General features: G+C 36.7%; 1 protein-coding gene across 3 annotated transcripts in view; it reads right to left on the bottom strand.

The window, feature by feature from the left end:
• LOC115448575 (peripheral plasma membrane protein CASK) overlaps nt 1-20143 on the bottom strand; it is a 274370-nt gene that overhangs the window by 251143 nt on the left and 3084 nt on the right. For all 3 annotated transcript variants that reach the window (XM_037440908.1, XM_037440909.1, XM_037440910.1), the window contains exons 3-11: nt 19856-19961; nt 18768-18845; nt 16901-17082; nt 15821-15889; nt 14122-14297; nt 13753-13875; nt 13291-13462; nt 11257-11378; nt 10365-10625 (exon numbers count right to left, since the gene is read on the bottom strand). In XM_037440908.1, the coding sequence (XP_037296805.1) occupies nt 10365-10625; nt 11257-11378; nt 13291-13462; nt 13753-13875; nt 14122-14297; nt 15821-15889; nt 16901-17082; nt 18768-18845; nt 19856-19961 (1289 nt within the window). The remainder of the gene's footprint in view (nt 1-10364; nt 10626-11256; nt 11379-13290; nt 13463-13752; nt 13876-14121; nt 14298-15820; nt 15890-16900; nt 17083-18767; nt 18846-19855; nt 19962-20143) is intronic.

Raw genomic sequence — 20143 nt, 5'->3', positions numbered from 1 at the left:
CTGTACCTTTTGTCTCGCCTACGTGATAACACAGCAACGCGTGATGTAACACATTATGACACCTATACCTCAATACATATAATACAAATTGGAACAGACACGAAATTGCGCGAAACCAACTCCATTAGCCGCTTCCTCGTGTAGATAGTGGAGTTAAAAATTGAATTCTCCGCGACCCAGTTAACAATGTTCGGTTAATCAACGCTAATCCAGTTAGAAGCCTCGTGTGTCTCACAGAGCATCTATCATGGGGAATCTAGTTAATGTTTAGTCTGAACAATACTCCTATATTAATATGTCCTCGCTTCTTCTCTGATAAAACGCGTGTGATCTCCCGGGACTGACGTCGTGTTTTATTCAAACGTGGAAATAAGTTATTCATCATGTGGTTTAAACAAGATTGAATTTTCTGATTGCATCACTGAAAGTGGTAGTCTCATTTAGTAAATTAGCGAAGCTTGCACGCTTTATACTGAATTAAGTCTAACAAGAGGAGTCCATCCACTTGCACTTAAATAACAAGCAAAAGCACTATTCAATTGAATCTAGATTTTGTTTGCGATCGAGTTGTATCTGACAAAGAAGAATGCGTTGATATTTTTGGGTAAATAAAATGTCGGTTTCTATTTGGAAATGGGATTTATGCATGCTCATCGTATTACCTTTTATCGTACTATGTGAGGTCATTCGCCGACCTTAATACAACCGTTTCCATGACCTAGTAAAGTTGCGGTTTATTGGTTTTGCGATTGTCCGCAGGCTTAATGTCCACCCTCCTTAGGAGTTACTTCGCGTTCAGTTAGTTTGTAATACTAAACTTGTACAGGGACTAATTATAAATCATTGTACAATAAATTACAAATTCATTCAACACAATCATGACATACAACTATATTTTTATAAAAAGTCTTCAGTTAATAAAATATCGTAGAAATACACAATGAGTGAAACTGTTTTATTAAAAAAATAAATGAGTCGTTTTTGTTATAGCGTCAGTTTTAACATTCAACTGATTGCACTAATAATCGTCTTATTTTAGCGACGTTCAATGCAGATACTCGGTACAGTAGTAATTACAAAAGACTCAAAGGTTTTATGCAAAATTATTTCTGCCAGCAGATATTTTCCTTCAACATTAATTGGAATCAAAACATTATGTTCATACTATGTACAAAGACTTTTGGCTGCAAAATTCAAGATTTATGAGCTACGATATTGCCTTCATATTTCGTCGTGCGCTCAACATTTATCAAGGCTAACTGAGCGCATTCGTAGACAAAGCTTTTGCTTCATCTATTTTACATGCTAAATTAAGCAATGCTACATTAATGATGTTTGCCTGAAATATTATTTGAGAACTAGAACAACTGTTTTTTTCTATTATTAACATAAAATATAACAATGAAGTGCAACCACGGCATGGCATGAGGCCGAACCTGCGGATAGTCCATAGTATAATGGGTATTATACAAGATGTAATAGCCAATGCTCCCACTGCAGCCGATGCCAAATATCTGACGAAGTTAAGATTGAGTAGTAAGGAGAACGCTGGCACCAAGCTGATAAAGTGATGGACGGAAACAACAAAATGAAAAAGGATAAAACTAGTTACAAGATCTTAGCAATCTCAATAGTGACATTATAATCCTCAGTTAGAATATTATTGCTGACTACGAAGGTGTCATAACTAACAGAGCGCTATGCTCTAACGTAGAATTGAATATAACATTTCCAAAGTTTCAATTCATTCCCAATTGAACAATGACCGATCTTAGCTATCCAATTAAAATTCGATTTTAGTTTGCGAGGAAACAATTAAATGAGAAATGGCAGTTTCCATTATCACGATCATATTAAACAATACGAAATCAAATCAATTTGTTGGATAAGGAGTTCATATCTATTATGTCATTTGAACTTTGTCAGGAACTAGTAAGTTTGTACGTAATGAATACCCTGTCCTATTTTGCTTAGAACTTGCAATACATAAAACTTTACATATATACATAGTATCACGCCTCTATCCCATAGGTATAAGCAGAGACTATGGATTGCCACTTTGCACGATTCCGGCGTACCTCTCTCGCTTCCTCCACCTTCGTCAACCTTTTCATGCATTCCCGCTTGATTGATAAAAATGAAATACCTAAAGACAGCGACAAATTACAGGACAGTAAACCTCTCACGCAAAGTATAAAATAGTGCGAGTTCCAACCATAAAGTTTTTTCATTACAACTGCTTCAGTTTTATATTCCTTAACTTTCGGTAACTTCTTAGAGGTGTTAAGGCTATCTATCATTTGAAATCCCGTACCGCATAGATAAATTGGAAATTCTTGTATTAGTAGAAAATAAAAAGCGGATGCCAAAAACTATTACACGTTCGAAAGTTCGTGTAACTCATTGCCAACGGAATCGTCAGCAAACCGTTTCAGTTTAGACTGATCAATGTCATTACGTAACTACTACTAGGAACAAATCACGAACTGCATACAACTCAAAACTGGACCCAAATGGGTGCTGACGTCAGGCCACTTACGTCGCACTTTCAAAAACCACATCCTCAGGTCATTAGTGTTTGATTAATGGCCTCGACCGTGAGGATTATGCGCTAATTTCGCAGAAAAAAACGAACCCTATCTGAAGCTCAGAGAAATAAACGGCCAAGTTTTTTTATCTTCAAGTTTTAAATTTAATACCGCGGGGGAAAGTTTCGAATTCTATGCTTAATTTAGTAGGTGGTGAGTGTTGGTTGAATATTAAACAGTTCGTATTAATTTCATTTGGACATCATGTGGTAAGGTAGAATGTTTTATATGGACAGATTTAACATTTATCGGTATCTACTCGTAATTTCTATGCAACATCATGTGAACGACTTTTCCAAATTTCATTTCGTGTGTTCAAAGAGTACCTACCCGTGTAACTATAAAAAAGGGTTTAAACGGGTTTCAGTTCGAACGTAAAGGAAATTTTAAACATTGTAGCATTAAAGTACAAAACTAAATAATAAAAAGTTTACAAAATGTATATAAACTGACGAAGTTGTTTAAGCGCACTTTAAAATAGGTGTTGCCCGCTTCTCGACGGCGCGTATAAGACTAGTGCAGCCAAGAAATATATTAAAATGATTTTTGCCCTACTTCGACGGATTCAATTTTCGCCTAAAAGTTCAAATTTAAAAATTCCGAGAAACTATTCCGCTGAATTTTACCACACCATCTTTGCATAATGGAATGGAATCTCATTTTAATATCTACTTTTTTACAAAAATTGCATTTTATAATATCACTTACTAAGAGTTTTGAATGAATGGTTAATATTCTAAATATTATCTACTATTTACATTATTAACTAGTAAACGTCACTATTTTTGAATTGAGTATTGAACTAAACTGAAACCCAAGTTCATCCAAATAGCTATAAGTTGCTTAAAAAAACAATAAAATCTGATTAAGAGACAAAATACATATGTATTTAAACCTCTTAAAGGAGTATAAGGCACGATCTGAGATATTCAAATCTTTAGAGTAACGTAAAGGTCATGAAAATCTGCGTTCGAATTCAAAGTAATATTCCAAGTTTGCACACGGGCTTAGAAATAGAAATTTTTGAACGTGGCCACGTCAAATTCCCACACAAAGTGACAAATTTATAACTGTGTAGAATTTAAAGTGAGGTTGTAAGTTTTTAGTGTTTTTTGCTGTTGTCACGTTCATTAAAGGCAACGTCGTAAACGTAGATGACCCGAACGAATGTTACCTTCATTTGGCCGAGCTCTAAAATTGTTTGAATAATTTTGGACATTATGAAATTGGATCAAATGAACTTCAATTTTACCGTATCTGTTACTATAGAGACAAATTGTGTAATTAATAAAAATATTTTCAATCTGAATTATAACAAAACTGAGATTAAAGTCGTTTGTAACATGGAAAGTAGAATCGGCCAACATTAGGTTCTTAACCTCATTAATACAAAAATAAGACATTGAATTTAGTATCGCTAATTGTAATGAAAAAAATATTCTTATTACTTATAATCCTTATCAAACGCTTAAATTCTTCTCATGAGAGACTTTCAAAGACTATGAATACTGACATCTCAGCAATCTTCACGACAAATTCAAGGGCGTCGAGATCACAAAGTTGCCACGTTTTAATTCTCACAATTCCTGGCTACATGACCAAAGCAACATCAGAACAAACAAGTCGAGTAAGAACATTAGAAGATAAGAACTCTCAAAGTTAATCCCATTCATTAGACGAAAGAGGGTCGACGTTTCGCAGAGACGAGATAAATTATTATTTCGACGACAAGTGCAACGCTCGTTAATAACACCCAGTTTGCGAACAAAAGGGAAAAACTAGATCACCGCTGGTGTTTTGGTTACGCTTTATATATTAAAGTCAGTTACAGTATTGTTTATATTTAATTGATTTATAGACATACATCTATGACATACAGTACGTTTAATTATCGCATGCTTTAACAGTAAAGAAAAACATTATGAAGAAACCTTCATACCAAAAATGTCTATAAAAATACCGAAGTTATGGGTAGTTTGCTAACCTTAACTATGTCAGTGTAATGAACTAACGCCTAGAGGCTCTTAGAAGTAGAGACTCGCACCCAGAAATGGAAAATATTTTATTTCAAAGATATACTGGTAGCTTACGCAATGAAGACTTCGCCATTGTGGCTCGTTAAAGCGAATTGAATTCCGGGTTCAGCAATTGCACTTCCAGTGTAGTAAATTGGCATAAATCTGACCGTCGAGGGATGTTAGTGGACATTACATGTGGGCTACACTGTAGTTTAATCTGGTGTGGTTATTCGTCGTTTTATCCCTGAAATGTGCACATTGAGTGTTTTAGTTTCGAAAAAGGGTTTACGCGAGCACTATCGCGAGTAAGTAATTGTGAAATACAAATCCATTAGACTCTGTTCACTTCTTAATTTATTCTTTCAATAGAACTATTTGCATTTAAAATACATTAGTTCACAAACAAAACCCCTTAAAGTACCTACGTATTCTTTTCCACTCAAATGTAATTACAAAACAACCCGTTCCCGATAAAATCGATTGCATATAAATAGAGCTATTTCGAACACAACAATAGAGTGCCTAAAGTCGGTGGTATGTTTTTTTATTGCTCTGAGTTCGCTTCCAACACCCCTGTGCACTCAGATCACTTTGATTCGTCCCCTCATGCGTGCAACGCGGAGCCACGGTCCAAATATATCGACGAAATTTTGCAGTTATATCCCGATGGAGGAATGGTGTGAATTGAAACCGCAGAATTGAATGCAGCAATTTGGCGCATAACATAAGAGTTTCTACCGTGTGGAATATATGAAAATTCCTTGCGATATGTTTCCGTGTTTGTGTGATGACTAAATTGTGATTATTTTTATGTAAGAAGCTTTCTTCTTTTTTATTCATACTAGATAAACAAAAAGATTCCCACGGTCCTTTTCCATATAAAATATTTTTTATTTTTATGTGCAATCGAACTTAGAAAAAAGTCTTTCTTTAATTTTAAAAACCTCATCCTTACAGATGAATATTCGCTACAACCACACAGAAAAATCAAAAACAATTTCCCTGTATTTAATAATTTTATTAGACAACCGGCGTGGCTTGCTGCATACAGATGAAAACTATATTTTCCATCTGTGATATTCCGATTCAGGGAACAAGTTATAATATCTTATAAAAAAGACGAGAATGTTACATAATATTACATTGTATCATACAGATTGTTAAAACGAATCCCAAACCCAAAGCTGGTCTTCCATAAACGCAATTTCTTTTAAGACTATTTAAAGACAAACTTTAGTCATGAAACGAAACTTTTCGCGACCAACGCAGGTGTATAAGCAAGCTTCAATTTGTTTTGATTTCGTTGTGTACACTATTTGTTAACTCGAAACTTTGACACAAGATTATAGTAAGACAATGTGTATTTGCAAACGTATCGCCTTGAACACAAAGAAATAGTAAATATCTAATATGTTATTATATCCCCCCCTTTTAACCCGGTAAAACTCATGCGGGCAGAGTCGCGAGCAAAACCTTGTATTAATGTGAAAAGCCAATAATTGAAAACTAGTTTGATTCAGCACTACAATAATAAGGTCATATATTCGCTTTATGTCATCATGAGATTTATAAGCACGACTTAGGAGTGCGTAAATTATAATTCAAAATATAAATTCGCTCCATGTCATCTTGAGATGTATGTATAAGCAGGACTTAGTAGGTAAATTATAATTCAACATATAATAAAGATTTTTTTTAAAAGAGTTAGCAAACAAACGAATCGTCTAATGATAAATAATATTCCTTCTCTTCTTTAACATATACATATCTATATCTTATTTAACGAATAGTATGTACGTACTACGATATATGTAAAAACAAGGCACTTGTTCTGCACAGCATGTATGCCGCGGGCTAGACTTTGCTTCCATTTTGTCTTGGCCTCGCTGACATAGTGTGGCCATAATTTTGGTTCTACAATATAATATTGCCTTTTTGATGTAACAACTAACTGTATGGACTAATGAAGGTCTTGAGATGTAATAGGCAGAAAATTGTTAATGAAATGTGATTACACGGCTCTTAATGATAAAAAAATATATGCCTATAATAGGCAGACGGCCTAAAGAAGAGCGGCATTGTTAGAATAGCTGCTGTCTAATTTTCCTCAGACTATTTTCTATATCTATATTTTCTGTTCTATGACAGAAGTGTAGAAACCGTACGACTAGGGGTAATGAATCAGTTGCCACCAAGGCCAGAGGACCCTCTGAACCCTCACCAGTAACTTCTTTTAGGTCACTAACCAGTGCAAACTAACATATCATCTAATCCATCATGTTACACACATCGATGGTATTTTACACCAGACCGATTTCTTACCAAGCTACACTACTGACTTAAGAGTAAATTTTCCACCAATATTAACTTTTTGCAGGGATACATCTAAATCAATAATGTAACAATCAAAAATTAACATTCATTTAAAATAAAATACATAAAATATAGAATACTACACCGTCTTTGTCAATTCAATATTCCCCTATAGAGTAACGACAGTAGTAAAACCATAAAGAAACGGTTACGGACTTGTTCGGTTTATTGTAAATAAATAAAATCCCTCGACCCTTCCCGTTAAATATTGTCCCTCATTGTGATATATAATGGTGACCCTATTGAAATATGCAAATCATGAGAAACGGTTGCATAGAATAGGGCAACCACGCACCCTGCGGGAAAAGACAGGCGGGAATTCATGGCATTCTAGATTTTAGTTTGATTCTACCTCCGTTGTGGACTCTCTAAAAACTTACTGATGTTATTACTGTAATAGGCTGTCCTAAGTTAATATTTTAATAGCTCGTCCAAATTTAACATTCTAATAGCATTGCGCCAAATTTATGGGGCAAAATAGAATTTAGGGACACATTTTGAACTCTATACCTATTGAAATACAGAATTTACTATGTACTCTCTGGGAGTCTACGCAGATTGGTATCACGGCTTTGACGTTTTAACTAAACAACAACCTGCGAGCATTAATACGCTCTGTGGGAACTTTTTTAACGGGCTGGGCATAGTACTGGGTTACTGTCAGGTGCAGTGGGCTGCACTTGACAGTGGCGGAGGGTGAAATTTTTGGTACGGGAAACTAATAATATACATACATGCGTTCTGCAAATCGTTTAAATGATAATTAGATTTTACATAAATTACTACAGGGAAGTCGGCAGGAATCGGGTTACATGGACCATTTCCACTGGCACATGATGGTAAGTGGAGTAGAGTCCAGATAAAGTGTCGACTGAGAAAAAATGATTACCTCTCACCAGTCGACAATTAGGCCACCTTGTGTGAAATCCGATATATACAGGCTGATCATGAAACGCCAAACGTTTATGTGAGCGACTATAGCTGGTTTTAAACCTTGTGGATGGTGCTCGCTATCCGGGATTGAAGCATCTTACAACCATCATTATGTAAATATGTTTTTATTAGTCAATATACGATTTTATGTGATGCAATGGCATGCAGTAAATTGAAATTTAAAGTTCTGAATGAAATTGCTGTTCCAGATTTTTTATTTACTGAGCGAGTGACTTGCTCGTGTCAATATTTACTAGCTGACCCGACAGACGTTGTCCCGTCTTAAGTATGAATTTGCAGCGCGCATTCTGTCAATCGCTTACAGTTATGTCAAACAATTAACAGTTATATAAAATTGATATTTTCGTTAAGTTTTCTTAAATTTTCTAATTTTCCGCGCAATTTTTTATTTTTTTTCCTTCATAAGAACCTTCTCCTGACAATAACAAACACAACAACAACAAAAAATAGTGGAGTCGGTCCAGCCGTTCACGCGTGATGGCGTGACCAAGGGAAATAGGGATTCATTTATATATATAGATAAAAAAAATACTATACCAAGACATTTTACATATAATATCTCAGGTTGACACAAAGTTATTTGAAATTCGAAATTCATCATTACACCGCCACTGTAGTAAATCACTCACCATTACATGAGCAAATTACTCATCTCAACATAGATAGAATAATATATCTAAATCAAAACTATTTTCTCATGTGCCAAGTCACAGCGGCCTGTACCCACAAACTACATCGATATTGAATATCGTTTGAACAGGGCTCATCGCGTATTCAGATCTTGTTTTGTCTAAGGCAACCTCGGGGCAAAGTACCAGTAAATATTAGATCGATACAAAGATATTTTTAGAAGTTTCAAGGCTGACTTTGAAAAAGGTTTTTAACATAGTGTTTGTTATAATATTAAAATGTTTGACGCCGATTTAATCGGAAGGTGTTTTATAACATAAATCTTTATTTAAAATTTGCACCATTTCGTTTAGTGGTGGTTGGATTCTGATCGTTCGATATAACATATAATATTGAGTAATTATATTTATTACTATAGCTATCTATAGTAATAAATATAAGGCTTGTGCCCTAACGCAGTTGAATAAAATATAATATACTTTATGTTTTATAAAAATGACATAGAGTTATGCATATCGTAGATTTGTATATTTATATTATTTTATTTTAAACAAAAACTATTAGCCCCTATAAATTATATGAAACAGAAAGCTTGAAATGATGAAACTTGTTTATTATGGAGTCCATAAATTAGCCATGATGTGACATGGAATGGGTCAACCCCCCCCCCCCCCTCTCCCATGGCAATTTTTGTGCGCTCGATCTCCATGCCCCGCATGGCGGGACATCATGCCGCAGCCCTAGGCATATAGTTAAGCGTGTATACCTCATAGGTGCCAATTCACATTGAGGCCTATTATATAAAGGCTAACGAACAGTTCCTATCCTTCCCACTCCTCCCATCCTACGAGGTTTCCGTGTCCTTCCTTCATACTTCCTTCCCAGCTATCCCCTCCCAACTTTCCTCCAGGACCCTGCAGTCGCTTAGCCGGGGGATTCCAGTATTCCCTTCGCGGATCTCCCCCGGCATTGACTGCGGGGTCCGATACCCAAAAAAAAAAACAATGAAATCCGTGGCTAAGGGTAAAATTTTCTGAGAGGGACACATCATATAATATACTAACATGCATATATATCAGTAGAGTTATATTCATTTCAATATACAGCGGCGCGAGACTCGACGCAGGTGGTGTGTGCTAGGAGCTTGAAGTAGTCGATAGTTCACTGTTATCTATACCATGCTAATTTAAAGCTTTTTCTTAAGACCAGTAAGGTTATATTCGATAGGTCACTGTAATCAACAACCCAATATAAATTTTCCTAGAATCGTTGATGTCTTTCCTCTCCTAGTGGCCGTCCTGAGCTGAGGTTCGTAACCTGATAGTGGGTTGCACTCAGCATAGTCGCTAAGGGCAACTGAGGCTTAAGTGCTTAATTGGAGTTGCATGCGCCTAAAACGCTCATCCAAAACTCTGGTGTATTTGTATAAGTCGACCCTTGTCAAGTAAACAAATGCATGGCATGTTAGAAAAAAAATTAAATTAAATGCCAATTTAAAACCTGAGCCCACGCTCAGGAAAGTGAACATTAGGTATCTCCTGTTAGTGTAACCCAGAGCCGTTCCTAAAACACCGAAGATAGCCACCGCGGAGTTTTAGTCAAATTGTCAAAAATCTCAAAATGGACATCTATTAAAATAAAATTATTTATTACAATAGGCTCGTTAAGAGTTCCATCCAAATATATATTAATTTTCTAAGTTATTTTTTTTTTATAAAAAGAAACTGTTTTTGGAGATCTCCTTTATTCCCGATATTCGATCTATAAGTACACAGTTGACTGTGTGTAGTACTGGACGCACCTTAATATGCGGCAGGGCGAGTATCCGGCGCAGGTCCTGCAGCGCGCCGGCGGCGGGCGCGGGCGCGGGCGCGGGCGCGGGCACTGGTGCGGGGCGGGCGGCGGGCGCGGGCGCTGGTGCGGGGCGGGCGGCGGGCGCGGGCGCTGGTGCGGGACGGGCGCGCGCGGCGGCGTCGAGCGCGGCGCGCCAGCGCTGCCGGCCCTCCGCCGCCGGCGCCCGCCCCGACGACACCACCACCGTGCACGCTATGCGGTCGTACACCTGACGTGATAACGTTGATTTTTGACAACAGGTTATTCATACCAGCCGGCCAGTCAAAACTTCAATGTCCTTTAACTCGCTAACCAGACTTTATACTTTAAAAATATTTTGTACCTGGATCGAGGACATATACAGGTATAATATAATCTAATATTACGAAAATCTGAGACATCGAATTTTTTTCCTGCCCGCTTCACGTGGAATGCCCCATATAACACTAAAGTAAACTAGCTTCCTATTAGTGAAAGAATTATTTAAATCGGTTCAATAATTCCTGAAATTAGCCTCTACTAACCTACAAACAAACTCAACAATTTCCTTTAATAATATTTCTATAAATTTCGCCATTGAAAAACTAATCCCTGATTCAAATACTTACCAAATAAAAATATTAGACAAATAATAATAAATAATAAGAAAAGTAATGTACAGGTACGTTTTTTTTTTTATAATGTACAGGGTGTGCTTAATAAAGGGTACCTAACAAATTAAACAACTTAAGAAAATATATACTTCCTAGTTAATTTGTAAAAGCATATTAAAAAAAAATATTCCAAATTAATCAAAAACCAACTTAAAAGAAAATACAAACTCTATCTAATGCGTCCGTAACCAATATAAATGTAATTACCTCTAAGAGAGCTCTAAGTTGCAGATCATCAAGGACGCTGTGAAACAGATCCGGATCCATGAAGCTCGGCCCGTCTTGAAGAACGGAGATGTCGTCTAAAGACTCCACTATGAGATTCACCGCTGTAACAATATTTTCCAACATTACAATCCTAATTTAAACACTCGAACTGCAATTAAAATCAGTGGCATAGCAACATAACCAAAAGCGTATCTAAAATCTAAAAATCATATTCAGGTAAAGGTTTTCAACTACAACGCCATCTGTAGCATTCTGTAACAATATTTGGGAGGGCTTTGCCCAAAAACTATTGCGCTGTTAAATAAGGTGTTATTGTAAAGAACTTGGTACAACATTTTCGTTTCTCACTTAGAATTTGTTCTATGTTTTATCACTAGAGGGCGATCAAAAGCTTGTGAAGATAACTTTCAGCGCCATCTACTGAAAAAGTTTGAAAATAGAAAGTGCTACGAAACAAGTAAACTATAATTTTGCGCCAATCCCTTGACTGTATAAACTGACAAACGGCTGCCGGCAGCTCTTTGAGCGACTTTAATGAGCATGAAATAAAATATATTTTTGTTAAGCAATTTTAAACAGCCCGACAACACATAGTTTAAATTGCGTTTTGATTCAAATTTACACGGGTTCTTTATTCTAATAAATATAAAACAGCGTTACACAATCACGGATTAACTTATATTACAATAAATTTCATCATTGTGCAACATCCTGTATAACTGTTTATACTCAAATGCAGAACCCTGCAAATTTGTCTGACCTTTTTTTTCGCGCAGAAAGTCCCTTATTACTACCGCCCAATCTACTTGGGGGGCGACTGAGCGGTTATGTTTTGGTAACTGTTGCCTTACGGCCCCTGCAAATTTGACTGACGTAATTCACCCACGGCGATAGCCTAGTCGAGTGTGGAACGGACGGCCAAGACGAATGTCCGCAGGTTCAAATCCCAAGGACACACACCTCTGCCTTTTCTAAAATCATGTGTGTATTCTTTGTGAATTTATTGTTCGCTTTAACGGTGAAGGAAAACATCGTGAGGAAACCTGCACACCTGAGAAGTTCTCTATAGGAATGTCGAAGGTGTGTGAAGTCTACCAATCCGCACTCGCCCAGCGTGGTGGACTAAGGCCTAATCCCTCAGTAGTAGAGGAGGCCCGTGCTCAGCAGTGGGCAAGTATATAATACAGGGCTGATATGATTATATTATTAACTAGCTTTTGCCCGCGGCTCCGCCCGCGTTATAAAGTTTTTCAGGCTAAAGTTTTCCGTTATAAAAGTAGTAGTTTCCCGGGAGCCTATGTTCTTCCCAGGGTCTCAAACTGTCTCCATACCAAATTTCATCTTAATACGTTGGGTACTTTTTGAGTTTAACACGTTTAGGCAGACGGATGCAGCGGGGGACTTTGTTTTTATAATATATTTTTTAGAACTTTTTAAGAGGAACAATCCCGTCATACATCATTGTTGCATAACTTTAACCGTTTACGCAGCGCACGCAACGGACGCTCTCAAAACTAATAAATTGTCCCCGTTTTTGCAACATGTTTCATTACTGCTCCGCTCCTATTGGTAATAGCGTAATGATATATAACTAAGAGCACTCCACAAACAAAGGGCTATCCAACGCAAAAATATTTTTTCAATTTGGACCGGTAGTTCCTGAGATTTGCCATTACTGCTCCGCTCCTATTGGGTATAGCGTGATGATATATAGCCTATAGCACTCCACGAACAAAGGGCTATCCAACGCAAAAAGAATTTTTCAGTTCGGACCGATAGTTCCTGAGATTAGGCATTACTGCTCCGTTCCTATTGGGTATAGCGTGATGATATATAGCCTATAGCACTCCACGAACATAGGGCTATCCAACGCAAAAAGAATTTTTCAGTTTGGACCAGTAGTTCCTGAGATTAGCGCGTTCAAACAAACAAACAAACAAACAAACAAACTCTTCAGCTTTATATAATAGTATAGATTCAGCCGCTGCATTGACATGGTGTAAGGAGTGGGACCTGCAGCGTTGGCCTCCTCGAGCAGCGCCTGGCTGCGCGCGGGGTGTTCGTCGTCGTCGTCGTCGGCGGCGGCGGCGCCGAGCGTGGCGGCGCGCAGGCGCCGGCGGCTGTTGAACTTCTTCAACTCCTCCACCGTGCCGGCCAGGTGGATGCGGTTCTGCTTGTCGCGGTCCTGTGTAGGAATTTTTATTATTTTAAAACGTGGAAATATATATGTAAATTTTGAGGAATCAATTCACCATATTTTTTCTACACACACACAATTTATTATTATTACATTTTTTTATAAATATATGCTGAAGAATAAATGTGAACTATTACAAGTAGTTTAAAAAAGTTCTATGAAAATAAGTACTTCCTTTTTGAAACATGCTGTATATATGAATTTACTTGATACTATACGCCGCTGATATATGGATCAATAACAATAACATCCAAATTCCATAAATAAATCCAACATACCCTTATCCATCGATGATTGAGCACCTCTTGGATGTTGATTCTTTGCGTGTGGTCCACTGTAAGCATTCGCTGGACCAAATCTTTAGCCGCGTCGCTGATGTCATCCCAGAGGGGTGCGTCGAACTATAAATATATTTTGAATTACGTAGGGAAAAGTGCACAAGTGCAAATTCCACTCTTAAAGTTTTGCGGCAATTATGAAAAAAAAACTAGTAGAAAGCTTTTAATAGTAACTACCATTTACAAGCACTTTAAAATATTTTTTTTTACAATTACATCACAATTAATAACCCAGCTTTACTATTTTTATTTCATCTAAAATTAAACTACTACGCACAAAAGCCTATCCATACTTCAGATACATCTTACTCTCAATCTCCCTCTGCATATAGCTTCGAACAGCCTCTCCCTTGTGCCAGTGAAGGGCAGGTACCCCACCAACAGCACGTGCAGGAGTATCCCCGCAGCCCAAACATCAACCGGCTTCCCGTACAACTGACTTGACACGACTTCCGGCGCCATGTAGTGCGGCGTGCCTATGCGACCTGAGGAATGATGATCATAAACATCTTGTAAAATAATTAAGACCTGTTCTCACTATACCTTGTTTGTTTTCCAGAAGTAATTTAAAAAAAGAATGGTAGTAACTTAAAAAAAATATATAAAAATAGTTGACGTATCAATAAATGTAGGACACGAGCAGTTTCAGGAAAAAAAAATTTTTTTTATTATAAACTTATGTCCAAATTCGTACTCCTATATAAATAACTAAGCATAGTGAGAACATTTGTTTATTTCCTGTTAATAATAAACCTATAGGTAATAAAGTTGTCTTAGAATATTTTGCATAACTACTCCAAACCACAATTTTATAAATAACACAAAAAGGTATTTATAGTACTCATACTCCAACAAGGCTCGGAATCTCAAACCAAATAACACAGAATTTAAATTCCGTTAATTGATATATAGGGTGTAGCTGAAAAAGCGGTATTTGAGTGGCAGAAAGGTGTAAAGTCAGAGTATGAACAAAAATTGTTTTCATCTATCAATTCCGAGCCTTATTTGAATCTCAAGCAATATAATTAAGTTTCATTATTTATATCAACCATTTTATAAACACCAAATCAACATCAAAGTCAGCATTAAGCATTTATATACCTATAAAACACAATAAAAACATTAGTGGACAGTGCACAATCGAAATAAAAATCCCTTACAAATAAAAATGAAACATTTAACAGCGTTTGGGTTACAATGGATATTTATTGTTTGTCTTTAATTACAGTGTTATAATGAGTAAGTGCCGATGTGTTTTATTTAAACCGTTGAATACAGAAATGTTATGCTCTATTACCATATACATAAAATTCAATTTTCCAAAATATGTTTATGATTCTTTTATCTCATCGTCTAGAAATGGCATTGTTAGCGACACAATACAATGTTTGTTTGAGTTTATGTCATCGAGTCACGAGATGTTTAAACAATCATATTTTGATAGGAATCTGATGTCATCAAATATACAGATTGTTCTAATAATATATGATTTATTGTTTAGAAATAATGTTTTCTTTTTTTGTCTTTGTTCTGGCAATATTTTTCTCGAGTTTTTATATTAATACTAGTCAAGTATATTTACACTAGCTTCACATCTAATGGAGTGATCTAAGGTATAGATTTTAAGTAAAATATATTTATCACTGTAGTAGCAATATAGCATAAAACCCCCAACTAATCTAAATAATAAAACACTCTGTATACAGAACAGTATATGAATCCTAATAACACACTTTCTGTTAACTACTTAACAACACAACATGCCACAATCCATTAATTCTTCATTACAAACAGTTGTAAATGTTCACAACAGAACGATTCGCATAACGTTTCAGTATCCAACCGCAGTGGTTACAATTAAGCTAACTTTGCTTTGCATTTGTCCGTCGTAAAAGACATGTGGTGTTATTAATCTGTGACACATGAGTGAAGACACATTGTGCTGATGAATTATGCACATTATGTCCATGCAGTTAGGGCACATTTCTCTTTGGACACATTGTCTTACCGTACTCGTCTGATTTGAGATACGCTTGGCCCATTGGACCCATTAGCGGTCGATTGTCCATCACCAGTTCTGTATAATACAACCTACAGTCACTAACTTGACAATAACTTAATTTTACACTTAAATTATATAAACATATAATGTTAAAAAATACTATGTCACTCATAAATAAATGATACCAATACTAAATTAAAATGATCCCTCGTACAATATTTTTTGTACATTTTCAAACATCATGTATAATCGAAAGTAAAAATAACATGTGCAAAAATAGACTATGTTTCGGACGAAAATCCAAGAGAAAAATAATGAATGTACACTCTATTACCAATGCATGACAGTTATCTCATTCCAGTATCATTTTTCCCGCTCTATATGTAGACCCAGATGAATTTACCAACTCTAATTAAATTCTAATCTTGTACCAATTAATCTAAATGATATAAAATGTAGGCCCTATAACATCTGTTATGCCATGTCCAAGTAAGGGTTAATTTAGCAAATTTAATTAACACAAAATATACTATTATAGCATCGTACATTAGATCTACATCTACAATCCCTTTAGAACATAACATACTGAGACATGAAACGGATTAGTGTCAGAATCCTTTAACACAGGCTTATAGGTAACACTGTTAGTGTTACCTATTAGTTACATAGAATACTAGCTTTTGCTCGCAGCTTCGACCGCATGAAGAAGTTTTCCGGGATAATTTTATATTATGAACAAATTACACAAAATCATAAATTGTAGCCTATATGTTATTCTGATGTATAACCAAGATCACTGTAAAGTTTCATCCAAATCCGTCCAGTAGTTTTGTCGTGAAAGACGAACACATTCATCCTCACAACCATTCGCATTAATCATATACTTAGTAGGATGTAATTAAAGTTCCATCCAAATCCGCTCACTAATTTTTTCGTGAAAGACGCACAAACATCCATTCACCCCACAACCATTCGCATCAATCACATACTTAGTAGGATGTAAGTAAAGCTCCATCCAAATCCGCTGACTAGTTATTTCGTGCAAGACTCCCGAACTGTCGCGTTAGTACTAGCGGCGTGGCTCACCGGGCGGCGCGCGGTGCGAGGCGGGCGCGGGCAGCTGCGCGGCGACGCCGAAGCCGCCGAGCTTCACGGGCGCGCAGTTGTCGCGCCCCGCCAGCAGCACGCAGTGCGGCCGCACGTCGCGGTGCACGATGTCGTTCTCGTGGCAGTAGCGCAGCGCCTCCAGGATCTGGCGCATGTAGTGGCTGGAACGTTGGGAGGTCGTTTATTTATTTATCGATCGTTTATTATTAAACTGATCGTTTATTTATACTGATCGTTTATTTATACTGATCGTTTATTTATACTGATCGTCTATTTATACTGATCGTTTATTTATACTGATCGCTTATTTATATTGATCGTTTATTATTATACTGAGACAGTTTCTAAGAGTCAACCTTTGGGTGATGCAGAGATGAGACAATGATGAGATTATGTTAACTGCTTGAAGTAGATGAGTAGAATAGGAATGAGATGATTAGATATAGAACCCAAAGTTCAGTCAAAATGTTAATATGGTTTATTGGAAGGTGTTTTAATTTATTTAAATGGACACTAGTATTCGTAGTAAACTTGAAATACTACAGAACGGGTTAGAGAGACTTTACCGCCCTTACACCCACCACTACAACTCCTGTAAGCCAGGATCAGCAGTGGCACGCATTTTATGTCACCGAGCAGTGAAGCTCGGCGAGTCTCAGGGAAAACTAATTTGTCATCATCCCGCAACGAAATTAATCAAATAGAAAAATAGGGAGGAGTTGGAAATATTAATTGTCCACTTCCCTCCATAGCAAAGCGAGAGACAAAATAATGAACTAAGGAGGCGTTTTAACCTCAAGGATTTGTTTACAACTAGATAAGCTAGTAATAAGGCACCATATAGACCATACAGAACGGGTTAATCTGCATTTGCTAAAAAAGAAGCGTAGCCGATTTAAATAAATATTTTGTACCAGAATAGGCAGCTTAAACTGCATAAAAAGAAAAAATGCAAGCAAGCAACTCGTTTAGGAGAGTAGCGCTCCGAGACCATTCAGCGCAAAATCAATAAAGCAAACAATGTTGTAGGATAAAATAAAACACTAAAGACTAACTCACAACAGTAAATTATAAGAGAGAAGTTTTGATAGGCATTTAACTTGAGAGTTGAGAGTAAGAGCGATAAAAACTTAAAATTTCTAAGAAATTGTATCAACGACGCATGTGAGGCCCAAGCAAGAGGTTTGGGAGTCCAAAATCTTCTCGACTTTGGTTTTTAAGTCACTCAACACCATCAGATCAAAGCCGTTCAATTATTCATCAGAAGTATATACTGGGTACATGAATAATACTTCAACCATAATTAAAGCATCCACCGAATCGTCTGTTTCTCCGGGTTTATCTAATTAACAAGTCCGCGTACAACTTTTTAATTTTCACCTGGCATGAGATTGAGGTCGCAGTTACGAGTTTCCCTAATCATAAAATATAAAGCATAATTTATGTTACACCAAAATGTTACTAAATTATTAATTTTTTTAAGGGATGAGAAATTTAAATTAAGGCACCTAAGCAAGTTTCAAACTCATCAAAAACTTTGAATGTTCAGTCACAACTAAACTCTCCTTTACTCTACAATAAAGATCCGGTTTGAAGGACATTGTAGCCATTGTAACTACTGGATATAATAAGGGTAACATCTCATGTCTCAGGATGGCGAACGCAATGGAATACCAAACACCTTATAATTCAAGATATTGAATGGTGTTTCTACTGTTTACGGGCGGTCGTATCGCTTACCAACAGACGAACGGCAAGCTCGTCTCATCAATCAAATCAATAATAATAATAAATAAATAAACACCAAAACAAGCAACGTAATTAAAACAGTATAATCGTATCTCACCATGCGACCGCCTCGCTGTACACGAACCCCGCGGTGGCGCGACGCACCACTTCAAAACACAGGTCGGAGCCGTCCATACTGTAAATATACGAGCACTGAATTACACGACCACTTAAACATTATGTACTTTTTATGAGAGATTTGCTCTATTTTTGAACGGAACTCTCAACGGAGACTTACCGTTGATATAGTTTAATGAGTTCTTTTACATTTTACAGGATTGAAACACTTGATAATAATTAAAAACCATTAAAGACACTTTTAAAATACTTGTAAAGACATAAGTAAGGAATACACACGCGCCTTTTATCCCCAAAGGGATAAGCAGAGATGCAACAAATTCAACCACTTTTCGTATTATATATTCCGTCCCATGACGTGATTGGCGACAAGCCTATCTAATTTGAAACTCCGGGCTGTTATTTAATAGTAAATCCTGATATCACTTTGCCCGACCCGGGGATCGAACCCGAGATTTTAGCACTGCTGCGCCCCCCTAAGCCCTCGGCATCCTCCCTCGGACATGGCGCCCTGTGAAACCGATCCTAGTCCTACCTTAAAGTCTATCGGCTTTAGTAGGACGAGGAAATTCAGTACCCTGAATTTACCGAAATAGGGGACCGGCCTATGCTTGTTTTCGTACATTATTCTATATGTAATGGTTAATAATAGGAAAAAGAAGCACTCCTGCAAAAACTGCATAACAATTGGTTAAAAAATTAGCGAGTAATTCATATTTAAAATATTGTAACGTGCAGAAGTGGGCGCGATGTGGGGATATCGCTTCATCTCTTTTTTCGCACGCGTCGTAATTCCCGATGACGTCACATGTGGATATTTCGTCTCTTTTCTGTTTCTTGTTAATTACCCCTTCCACCGAAATTCAAAGACTTATAACTTGTTGATTTTTTACCGGATTTCAATAAGTCCTTCTGTGTTATAATTTATATTATGTAAATATTTGATAATAGTAAAGAACAAAAATGAGTCCGGTACCCTATTAAGCTCGGCAACTCATGAAGTGTGAACTATTTGCACCATCGGCGTACTATTTAAAGCCTATGTAGGGGAACGTTTTAATAACTTACTATTCGAACACCATGTAGAGCATTCCCTCGGAGCTGTACGTCTCGAGAAGCTCCACAATGTGAGGATGCTTTAGCATGTGACATATTGTCGCCTCACGTTTCAAATCTGAAATAATACATACATGTTAAACACAATAATAACTAAAGCCAATATTAGCCCAGGGTAGAATTTAAAATTTGCGACAGTAAACAACAGTAAAGCAGTAATATTGGGATACAACACTTAAATAACCATTTAAGTCAAATTCATAAAATTCGTATGTGAAATCAATTAATGTGAATTAACAT

Source organism: Manduca sexta, chromosome 21, assembly GCF_014839805.1.
Source record: "Manduca sexta isolate Smith_Timp_Sample1 chromosome 21, JHU_Msex_v1.0, whole genome shotgun sequence".
Lineage (NCBI taxonomy): Eukaryota > Metazoa > Arthropoda > Insecta > Lepidoptera > Sphingidae > Manduca > Manduca sexta.
This window is presented reverse-complemented; position numbering and strand designations above follow the sequence as displayed.